General features: G+C 35.5%; 1 protein-coding gene across 1 annotated transcript in view; it reads right to left on the bottom strand.

Moving 5' to 3' along the window:
* Positions 1-12,064, bottom strand: part of UGGT2 (UDP-glucose glycoprotein glucosyltransferase 2) — a 186,039-nt gene that overhangs the window by 30,876 nt on the left and 143,099 nt on the right. Inside the window, exons 28-30 of the mRNA XM_003409644.4 lie at positions 10,485-10,643; positions 10,018-10,103; positions 5,469-5,553 (exon numbers count right to left, since the gene is read on the bottom strand). Coding sequence (XP_003409692.1) covers positions 5,469-5,553; positions 10,018-10,103; positions 10,485-10,643 — 330 coding nt within the window. The remainder of the gene's footprint in view (positions 1-5,468; positions 5,554-10,017; positions 10,104-10,484; positions 10,644-12,064) is intronic.

Genomic DNA, 12,064 nt, shown 5'->3' with positions numbered 1-12,064 from the left:
TCTTTACAAATTCCTAGATCCCCCACTTGCCTTTGTTAGTTGGCTGGAGATTTGGGGGTTCACGTAGGCATTACATCTGAAACCATGTAGCCTCTCTACATCCCCTAGCTCTCCCCTTTCCCTGATTTCCCCCTTCTTTCTCTTCCCCTAATTCATAGGCCATCTCTCCCAAGAGCCATACTCATTCCTCTCCTAGTGTGCTGCAGACAGCTTAGTAACTGCCATTTTTAATGCACATCTGAATGTGTTTGAGTTACTTCCCTTCATCCAAAGAGGTTTATCAAAGTTATTTTTTTCCTGTGTTCTTTCTAAGAGGAATTGTGGAAATAAAAATTTCTTTATCTCACTTTGTTTCCTTCAAAGCTGTCTCATAAAAATGACTACTCTGGCTGTGATACAGGTAATACTGTGAATGGTTTATTCTGCCCATGATTGGTTCAGTTTCTGCAATATCATTTTTTACTTATAAAGATGCATGTTTTTCATCTGCTATGGAAGTTAGCATATATACATATAATCTAATAACTATACCAAGGTATTTAGAAGAAGTTACAGTGGGTGTAAGCCACAGCATAGTTTTTCTTTACATAATTTGAGATAGGAGCTTGACTTATTGAAACATGGTCTACTCTGATTTTCGTGCTGATATTACAATAAAGTCATTTTTAAAGCCTCTGTCACCTGTATCATCATTAGTTTATGTGGAACCTAGAATGACTGGGAACCAAGAATCAAAGTTAATTTGGAACATTTATTCTAATCTTTAAAAATGGGTCAGAACTATTAACTAACAGTAATGACCAAATGTAGAATAGTATGCCTCAAATTGCAATTCCTCATGTAGAATTTTAGGGGGAAAAATAACAGCCAAGAGTTTTAAAGAGATTCGCAGCAGAAACAAAGAATATGGTTTTGAAGAAAATGAAATTTTTTGGTAAATGTAGCAACTTATCCTAAGGTTTTCAAACTCTATCAGGCAAGGAATCTTTTTCCCCCTTTTTCAAAAGAGTTTTAAAGGAGATAAGTAGAACTGCTTTGCTTTAGTTGAAAGGGTGTGGCTGTGTGTGTTTGTGTCAAGGTACGCTGGTTACAACCACCCCTCTCCCCTTCTCACCCTTCCTTTCAGGTGACCTGGAACCCTAGGGCTTTAAGAGACTTGAGACTACTACTGGGCACTACCTTGAGCTGATCCAGAAGGAACCATGCCTGAGGGGTTAATTACACTTAATTTGCTTGGATTAAAATTTACTACTCATCTAAAACCAAACCTGTTGCTGTGGAGTTGATTCTGACTCATGGAGACTCCATGTGTTAGAATAAAACTGCTCCATAGGGTTTTCTTTGCTGTAATGTTTACAGAAGCAGATCGCCAGGCCTTCCTTCCACAGCACCTCTCAGTGGGTGAGAACCACCAACCTTTAGGTTAACAGTCAAACACAAACTGTTTGGTGCCACCCAGGTACCCACTCAGCAGCACTGCGGAACAAAGGCCTGGTGATCTGTGTCTGTAAAGATTATAGCCAAGGAAATCCGATGGAGCACTCCTACTCTGTAAGACGTGGGGTCACCATGAGTCAGAGTTGACTTGACAGCAGTGGGTTTGGTTTTTGGTTTTGACATGAACATTTTAATCTCCCTTCATCTGAGAATAATTTTCTCTCTTCCATTTTCTGTTTTTTCTTCCTGGAGTTCTTATTAGTGGACTTCAAGGACTGATTCTCCATGTTGTCTTTTCTTTCTCTTGTCCTCCTACCTTACTTTTTGTTTTTGTCTTTTTGCTGTAATGCCGAGAGATGAATGGTAAAGAGATAAAATTGTCTATTAGAAAATAGCTGCACAACCTATGATGGACCTAGGTATGACAAGGCTGTAGAATGACTGAATCAGTTAGGACATGATTAATGCCCTCAAAGATTTGATAGCTGTGGGGAGGGAATTAGACTTGTTCTATACTAGGGACCAAGAGGTCATACTAGAACCAGTTTACAGACTGAAAAATTTCTGCTCAAGAAACAACAAAACTTGATCAATTTTTCAATAGTCAAAACTATCTAAAGATGGGATAGGCTCCCCTTCCTCCCCCCAGAGAGAATATCTTCTTTCTTGTTTGCAGGACTAGGATAAAACTAGCTGAAAAGCTGGCCCTAAAGTGTTTGGGTTGAGTTACAAACTCAAGCAGCTGGTCTGGATTTTCTTGGGTTGTTCACCTGGAACAACCAGAATAAATATATTTAAGGTGAGAGTGTAAGTTATAAATGAAGAAGGAAGGCAAGGTCATTAAAGGGTATCAAAAGTGAGCGGGAATGGCATGTAGGAACCAAGCAAGCACAGAATCAAGGGCATTGGTGATTAGGCATAGGTTATCAAGTGGAATGCAAGGCAATATTTGGTGATGTAGTAGTTTATGATCTAGGCAATGCATAAGGTAACAGCTTAGGTAGCCTACTGTTTGATTTTAGAGATTCCAAACATGAGTATTTCCTAGTTATCTTTGCTTATTGATTTCTACCTTTACTGCACTACAGATAGAGAACATACTAGGTGTAATTTCATTCTTTCGAAATTTGTTTTTCAACAAAATGTAATGTTATTTTTTCTGTGTGTTTGAAAAGACTTTGTATTTGGTGTTGTGTTCTTTATACATCTATTAGGTCATGATTTAAAATCACATTTTTCATATCTTCCATATCTCTCCTGATGCTTTGGTCTGCTTTATCAGTTATTAAAAGAACTAAGTTAAAAATAACCCAACATGACAGAGAATTGTTTCTCCTTATCATTCTATTTCTTTTCTGCCTCATCTTTATAAAATTATCTTCTTTATCATTAATACTTGTTGTTTTCATATCTATTTTTTCTGATATATACATAGCTATGTCAGCTTTGTTTAGGTTAGTATTGGACTAGTATACTTGTGCCATATTTTTATTTTTCATCCTCATCCTGAAGTTGTATTCTTATATTTTAGGTATGTTTTCTACAAACAAATATAGTTAAAGAAAAAAAATCCAATATAACAATCTTTGCCTTTTATTGGAACATCTAGTCCATTTACATTTGATGTAATTAGTGGTATAATTCAATATTATATGATTAAATTCTACCTTATATTTTGTGCTTACCATGTATCACACTGGTTCTGTTTTTTTTTTTTTATTCCAGCATCCTCCAGTATCATTCCAGTTATCCTCTAGCTGTCATCATTACACTGAGAAATCAACTGTCTACTTATAGCTTTTTTGAAGGTATTTTTTTCTTTTCTTTGGCTGTTCTCAAGACTTTCTCTTTGCTTTCTGCAGTTTCACCAACAGGAATCTAGGTGTGGAATTCCTTTTATTTATCTTGCTTATTAATCACTGGACTTGCTGAATATGCAATTGATAGCCTCGTCAAGGAGTCCCTGGGTAGTGCAAACAGTTTAGTGCTTGGCTACTAACCAAAAAGATGGCAATTTGAATCTACCCAGAGGTGCCTTGGAAGAAAGGCCTGACAACCTACTTCCCCAAAATTAGCCACTGAAAACCCTACTGGAGTACAGTTCTACCCTGAAACACATGGGATTGCCAGGAGTCAAAATAAACTCAACAGCAACACATCTTTTTTTGGTGGGGAGAGTTATCTTTCACCACTTCTGGAAGATTCTCAGCCATTATTACTTCAAATATTACCTCTATTCTATTTTTCTTTCATCATCTTCTGAAACTCCATTTAAACTTACTTTATTTAGTAAACATATACTCAGCACTCTGCAAAGCTAAACTATCTTATCCTCATAACAACCATACATGTTAAGTAAGGTTCTGTTATTAACTCCATTTTACAGATGAGGAAAACATGACAGAAAGAGGTTAAGAAATTTGTTCAAGGTCACAAAAACAGTAAGTGGCAACCTGGTTCCCAGTATCTTAGACTTTTTAACTGTTTTCTATTTCTTTTATACTCTCTGCTGTATTTTCCTTTTCTTTCTGTCTCTATTGCATTTAGGACACCTTTTTCTGCCTATCTTTGAATTCACTAATTCTCTTTTCAGGAATGTTAAACCCATCTACTGAATTCTTAATTTTGGTTTTTTTTGGGGGGGGGGGAGCCCTGGTGGTGCAATGGTTAAGCATTTGGCTGCTAACTGAAAGGCTGGTAGTTCAAACTCACCAGCCATTCCACGGGAGAAAAGCCTGGTGGTCTGCTTCTGTAAAGATTACAGTCTTAGAAACCCTATGGGGCAGTTCTCCTCTGTCCTATCAGATCACTATGAGTCGGAATCAACTTGACAGCAATGGGTTTGGGTTTTTGTACTATTTCATAAGTTTTGCTTTTTAAAACAAACTGATATATACTTTTTATACTTTCCTGGTCCCTGCAATTAATTTCAAACTTGTCTTTTATTTCTTTAAATGCAGTAAGCATAACTGTTTCAGAGTCTGTGTCAGTAATTCTAATATATGAAGTGCTTGTGTGTCTGTTTTCTGTTGTTTGCTGCTTTTGCTGGTTTTAATTGTGTATTTGGTTATCTTTGATCACATGCTAGTCTTTGTACACGAAAAATTCGATTTGTAGCTTAGGATTTAGTTATCTTCCTCCAGAAATTTACAGATACTTCTGTCAAGATGCCTGTGTACCATGTCAATCTAAAACTACTCCAGTGCAAGCCCAAAGCTTGGGGATCCCTGGACTACTTAGGTTGAGGACAAATTTGGGCTAAAAAACTAAACTATGTGAGATAATTTACTTATGGGTCAACTTTCTCCTTACACTATTGCCACTTTATTGTAGAGAAGGTCTCCTAATTGATTACCCACTTCATGTGGGTTCTCAGTTTTAATTCCTATCCCTATTACCCAGAAAATTGAGTTAAAACAATTCCAGTTTGCCAGGATGGCCAAATGTTCTCAGGGCACTAACAGCTCTCTCAGGGTAATGCAAGCTTCTATGCTGTTCATTTCACTAGGCTCTTATTTTCTCTTTAATTCTGGCTTTGTAGTCCCTTATTACCCTTATTACTTCTTTACTGTCAGCTCTTCATTGCTTTTCAGATTAAAAAAAAAATTTTTATTCAGCATTTTTACCACTTTTAAGAAGGAGGATTGATTCAAAAGAACTAAACCTGCCATCATTAAAGATGCTTTTTCTCCTTTTTTTTTTTTTTCTTAAGAAAGATCACTCCTTATTTTTCAGGGCTAACTCTTCAACCTGTGTTTTTGATCCCATTTCTAGGACTTAATTTGTAATAACTCACTACAGGTACAGAAGATTATAACTTCAAATAAAAATTCCTTCTATCTTTAAGCTCTTTGCTTTCCCCTCAATTTATAAAATCAATTCTCTTCTTCCTTTTACTGCCAGAGTTCTAATATATTTGAGGTATCAAAACTAGTTATAAAATAAAAATTAATCAGTTAATTAACTAAGGATAAAAAAATATAATTCTTGGTATTAGAACAAATCCCATAAAAAGCTTCTGCCTCACACACCTGCACTTGCAGTATCTTGCTTTTGAAGCTGTTTAATACAACAATGACATCTCCGAAGTCTCTTTGAGAGTCAGTTCCTTCATGCCTAAAAGTAGAAAAATGCATAAACATGCATAATTATTTCAAAAAAAATTTTTTTTTCAAGGTAAGACAAAATTATGATGGTATAAATAACACAATAAATTCAGTTTGCAATAAACACTAATTATCTCGTGTATATATCATGCTTGCTTTTTTCTATAGTGAATTAAGATATACTGTCACACAGTTTTCAAAATTATCATCATTTTGAACTTAATTCAAATTTGTTTATATATCAAAAGAATTCTACACTGTCCAAGAAATTTTAAATATCCACTAGCTATTTTCAAATGCCAAAATTTGAAGTACATTATTAAATTCACGAAATTGAAAATATGTCTGATGCCTATCTTCATAGTCAAATGTTTCTATTTTACATAACGCACAGTGTATTTGAGAAACCCTGGTGGCGTAGTGGTTAAGTGCTACAGCTGCTAACCAAAAGGTCAGCAGTTTGAATCTGCCAGGAGCTCCTTGGAAACTCTATGGGGCAGTTCTACTCTGTCCTCTAGGGTCGTTAGGAGTCAGAATCGACTCTACAGCACTGGGTTGTTTTTTTTTTTACAGTGTATTTCATTCTCTTATTTTCAAAACTGTAAACAAATCAAATGTAACAACTTTGCTCAATGATTTTTTTGATGCTATTTTCATTTTATATTGAAAAATTCTACTGTAAAAATCATATAAAGTAGGACTGTATTTTATCAAAGACAGAATGCAATCAGATGTCAAATTAGTAGATATTCTGGGTTCAGTAAGATTTATAATACATGGTTTAACATTTTTCTAAAATGAAGACCTGGGAATTCTGGTACTGTGGTGATAATATGTGCCTTTGACTCCCCCTTATGCCCAATTCCCCAGATGAGGTAGTTAAACCAAAGTCGGATAGCCCTGTTGACAATTCCCACTAGAAAACAATCAATTCCAACCTGTATAGTAGAAATGTCCAATGTCTTCAAAACTCTCAAGAGCTTTTGGTCATAAATGTTGCTCAGGTGCTGATCATACAAAAACTATGATGAGTACTGAATTTAGTAATATTCACATAAACCACTCGTCATGTGGTGGTAAAGAACTAAAGAGAAGATTTTGAGGAGTAAAAGGATGCTAGAATGTTTCCACTGAGACACCAATCAGATAGATATCAGACGACAAAAGGAGTATGCACAGCCATCTGCTTCTACCAGCACTGTTCTGCGCAGACTGCCCCCTGGAGAGGTGACACACACAAAAGCATATAAAAAGGTTCAGAGAAGGGACTATGTGAAATGAAAGCTGAAAAGCTTCTTTGGAGAGAGCTGTTGCCAGGCTGTGTGTTTCCACTATTACACCTTCTAGAGGAAGGATGGGTGAGGCGGAGTACTATGTTTTAATCCTGAAGTTTTAAGGGAAAGACATTCTGAAATGTACTTTCTGAAGCTGAGCGAGGCAGAGGAAGCTAAACGGGATCACAAACTAGGATCTGATAACTGGGAAGGACCGCCTTAGTGCTTTAACTGAAGGGAAGAAGAGTGATGCTGCCTTTGCGACTGGCATGACATCATAGAGTTTGCTGGGTAAGTCATGTGTTTCCCATGGATCAGATGTAGCCCAGCAGGAGAATGATCTGGTTTTGTTATTTCCAAGGGGTAGTCACGTCCTGCCAATATGGCAACCTGAAAGGACGAGGGGACCTTAGGAAAAATAGGCTGTAGGGGTACCCCTGGATGCCCAGAGGCTGAGGAAGGTGCTAGAAGTGGTCAGTCAACTGGGATAGAGATGTGCACAACTGAGACCAGGGAGTTAAGGAAGGGCGAGAACGTCTAAGAGCCCACAAATGTGCTCCACCAAGAGTAAGCTTTAACCATTGCCAGAGCCAGAGAGTTCAAATCCACCTTATGATGGGTCCAGCTAAACTGTAGAGAAAAAATAGAAAGCCCGTGTGTAACCTCCCTTGCCTCCTGTATAAAACATATAGGTACCAAGTCTCAAAAGCACCAAACCAAAATTATGTACAAATACAAATCTGGCAGTCTGTGGAGAAAATTTACCTCAAGATTTCAAGTGAAAAGTACAGAGTGATAATTTAGCATATTAGAAGGTGTATACATAAACACAACACACATATATAAATACACATAAAGTATCTCAAATTATCTATAATTTTTAATTAGGAAACTCAGGAGCATTTGTAGATCTATAAAGTAGATCTACACAGGTTTTCTCTTCTAGAAGAGAATAATTCTATTGAAAATTTCTGTATTCAAGGTAAACAACAGTCAACAGTGAATATGTACAGATGATCTGCAGTTAAAGATTGTAAAAAGGTTGACAGACACAGAAAGTCACACATGTGGGAATTATGCCTAACAAATGAAAAGGCGAATAAAAAAAGATCAAATAATTTGGTAACAGTTTTAAAATCTGAACTTAGAAACTCAAGACAATGCTATTTTAGCTCAGCTTTTCAGTGTGTCTCAGGTATATTTTTCCTAAATATAAATGTAGTATCAATTAGAATTAAATAATAAATGGGGATAAACAGAATTTCTACTTTCGCTATATTTTACATTGTCCTGTTTTTCATTACTAGTTCTTTAGTTTCAAAGGAATTGCTCCAGAATACCACACTCTCATTTTTGTTTTTTCCATTCTAAATATCTAGTGACATTTAAAGTTAATCACATTTGAAGTTAAGTAAATTATTACTGAGAAAGTATATGGTTTTATTGTTTACAGGTGATACAAATTAGAAATTATTTCTATTACCAAAAGTTGCCTAACTGTGAGAAAAATTAGTTTCCACTAATATGTTAGTGACAGTTACCATACAACATCAAGGACCGTTTTTTCCCCATGAACTTCCATTTATGGACTGTGCATGCATAGCACAATGGTAAAGAAGATAAAATAGAACCTAATCTAATGCACGGTTTTCTACAATGTACTGATATTCTGTAACTGACACTTGTAAAGAAGAAGGCACAAGAGGGGAGAAAACAGATATTCACTCTATGTGCATGACATGCATTTTATGATAATTATCTTATTTAGTCCTTACCAAAACCCCACAAAGCAGGTAGGATTATCCACTTTTATTGATGAGGAAATGAAGGCTCCAAATGGTTAAGATACTCATCCAAGGTTACACAGATAATTAGTTTGTTAGTGATACAGAAAAGATTGGAATCACACCTGATCTAGTTCCAAAGGACTTTTCCTTTGCAAAAATACAAAATAAAAATGGTGAAACAGCAGCGGAAGATACAGAAACACTGAGTTCTTGGCAGTGCAGTTTGTACAAGATCAAAGAAGCTGAGGCAGTGTATGACTAGTTCCTGAATTATGCCTTGAAACCAAGGCTTTGGAAGGGTAAATATAAATATAACAGTGTATTCTGCTTATATTCTGTATCACCACATCACTCTTTTATAGCACATACAATGTACAGTAATAACTAACTTTCTTAACCATCTTTCGCACTGCAATAAGTTGCAAAAGGGCAAGGACGGCTGAATCGCTCACCTGTATTTATCACCAGTACCGCCCTCTCGGAATCGACTCAACAGCACTGGGGTGGGGTGGGGGACCGCCCTCTACCTCTACCTGCCCAGCTTCCCTCTATCCCCAAGCAACCAATGATCTGCTTTCTGACCTATAGATTGTACTGCCTAGTGTTTCATAACTTATAAAAGGAATCATACGAGATGCATTTTTTTGTCTTGCTTCTTTCACTCAGCATAATTACTTTAAGATTCATCCATGTTGGCACATGCATCAATAATTTAGTCCTTTTTAGTGCTGGATAGTATTCCGTGTATGGATATACCACAATTTGCTTATCCTTTCATTTGCTGACATTTTGGTTGCCTCCAGCTTCTGGCAATTACAAATAAAGCTTCTATGAACTTTAATACACGAGTCTTTGTATGGACATGTATTTCCTTTTCTCTTGGATAAATACCTATGAGTGGAATGGATGAATCATATGTATGTAGATACATGTTTACATTTTTAGGAAAAGGACAAACTCTTCCAAAGTAGTTGTATCACTGTACATTCCCTCCAGCAGTGTATGCTGGTTCTTGTTGCTCTATATTCTCGCTTAATACTTGTTACTGTCCGTCTTCTTAACTTTAGCCATTCTATCAGATATGTAGTAGAAGCTAATTGTGGTTTTAAGCCAATGGGTATTGGCTTTGTTATATAAAGTATAACACATACTCTATGGTCATTAAATAATAAACATATGAATTATGCTAATTCATGGAAAAAAATCTATAAAAAATAGAAAGTAAAGAAGATAGAGTTAAGAACAAGATATATAGACATACATTATACATTTTTATAATAAAACAATGATAGGGCAGATATTATGATTTTATAAGTAGTTTTTACAGTAATGGTATTTTTGGATATTTCAGTTGTTTTAACGATCTTGGTTGTATCACTGAAAACCTATTTAAAAGTGGTTTGTATAACTCACCCAACTATTTGATAAATATCCTCAGATTTTCCTTGGCGTAATTTCAGTATCCAAGCACCTGGGTTTGCTTTTAATTGAAAATATCCCTTTTATGACAAGAAAAATTGAACACAGAGTTAAAGGTCTAAAAATATATCCAGTTGTTCAAGAAAGATCATACATGACTCATCCAAGAAATGATGAAATGATTTGTTAGAAATGATTACTAACTGTGGAATGAATGAATTCTATGATTGAATTTCAAGGAAGAGGATTTTTATAGTTACCTGTAAAAGTATATCCTACAAGTATGACTCCCCTGACTTTTGTTTGATTTGATTACCTTATTCAAGGACTTCATTTTGTTTGCTGCATTGCTGTTCAGCTATAGCAGCATAAAGATTATTTCGCCTTACTATTATAAAAACTTGGAGGATTTACCAAAACATCTAATTAAATCTTACTAATCAAATGTTTGTAATACTTACAAGATTGGCCATCACTATTGTATCAACCACAACAGGTTTATTTTTCGTGCCTAGTGTAAATTGCAGACCCCGAGGGGGTTGTTCTGTCCTTGTATCAAAGCAATGTCCTTCAAGTAGCAGGTACTCCAGCTCGTACTCTGCTCTAACAGTTTTCTCAACCTGTGCAGGAAACACATCATTGTTTCTGCTATTAGTAATCCTCATGATACAAATTTCATAATAGAAAATGTGAATATCGTAATATTAGCCAACACATTTAAGTGAGCAATTTCATATCTTTCTTTGACACATGAATGAACTTTTAGTGAAATTAATTTCTTGAAGATCAAAATTCAGGCTAATTTTTTTTCTTTCCCGTGACATGAGCTCTACCCCAACATTGTGGTATATGAGCCAACAAGAGGAAAGTGTGAGGATGGATGGATGCTCTGTAACGTGTAGTATTTGAAGGGTCTCTTCAACGCAAACTCAGCTGGCAAACTCCTCAAAGAATCCGCTCCAGTTTGATGTTGTATTGCCCTAAAGCTTCCTCTTCAAGAAAGTCAGTTATCATCTACTGACTTTCTTGTAAATCTAAATTATTAGTGCTTGTTTTCACTCAAAGTAACACATGCACATTAAAGAAAATTTGACATAATGTAAGTGGAAAGAAGATAAAACAGAAATCACCTACAGGCTGAAATATCTGTATATATACCAATGTACTGATTTCTATTCCTTTTTTTCCATAAATTTTTCTCCTAAGAAAGTGTAACCTGCTTTTTGACTAAACGTGGTTTTCTAAGAATATGTCCTTGTCTTTGTAAATATCCTTTTAAACTGCTGGACAACACAATTGTTTCTGGTTTTTCCTCTGTTACAAATCATGTTATAATAAATACTTTAGGGATAAAGCTTTTTCTTTACTTCATATGAACAACAAATATAACCAAATAAGAAAATAAACAGTAAGTGGTTTTTACACAGTTTGAGAATTTGGTTGAGCAGATTAAAAACAGTGATGTTATCTATAGCTAGTCTTACTTCATTATATGAGCTTTTTGACATTATTGTTTCGTGTGTACAGGATACAGAGTACAGAAATATTCTATAATTTAGAGTTGTTTTCTCATGATTGTAATTAACTCAGAAATAATTATAGTACTTGTGGTACAGCGTTTCTTTTTCCTGTACAGGTCTTAGAATGTTACTGTCCTTAAAAACAAGAAATAAGTAACTTCTCTGAAGACAGAGTTTTTTTAACAACTTTTGGTGGATTCTAAATTACCTGCAGCATTCTAACTATCCTAGTGCTGAATTTCACATGCTTAATTAACCTGCACTCACAGTCCTGACAGTAGTCTGCCTGGATGGACAGACTTACAAGGGACAGTCTCTGAAGATGAGAATATGAGATTATAAAAGTTATGAAGAGGTTGTAGAAATCGTCCAGTTCAACTCCCTCATTTGACAGATGAGAGAACTGTACCCCAAAGTGTTTGTGAGGTAAAGATTGATTTTTTTTATTATGAATTAGGTATTAGGGAAGAGATCCAAATATATTCAGCCAGTTAGTGAATGATAACACTTTCTTTATTTTA

This window comes from Loxodonta africana, chromosome 17, assembly GCF_030014295.1.
Source record: "Loxodonta africana isolate mLoxAfr1 chromosome 17, mLoxAfr1.hap2, whole genome shotgun sequence".
Lineage (NCBI taxonomy): Eukaryota > Metazoa > Chordata > Mammalia > Proboscidea > Elephantidae > Loxodonta > Loxodonta africana.
The sequence above is the reverse complement of the archived record's forward strand: the minus strand, read 5'-3'. Positions and strand labels throughout refer to the sequence as shown.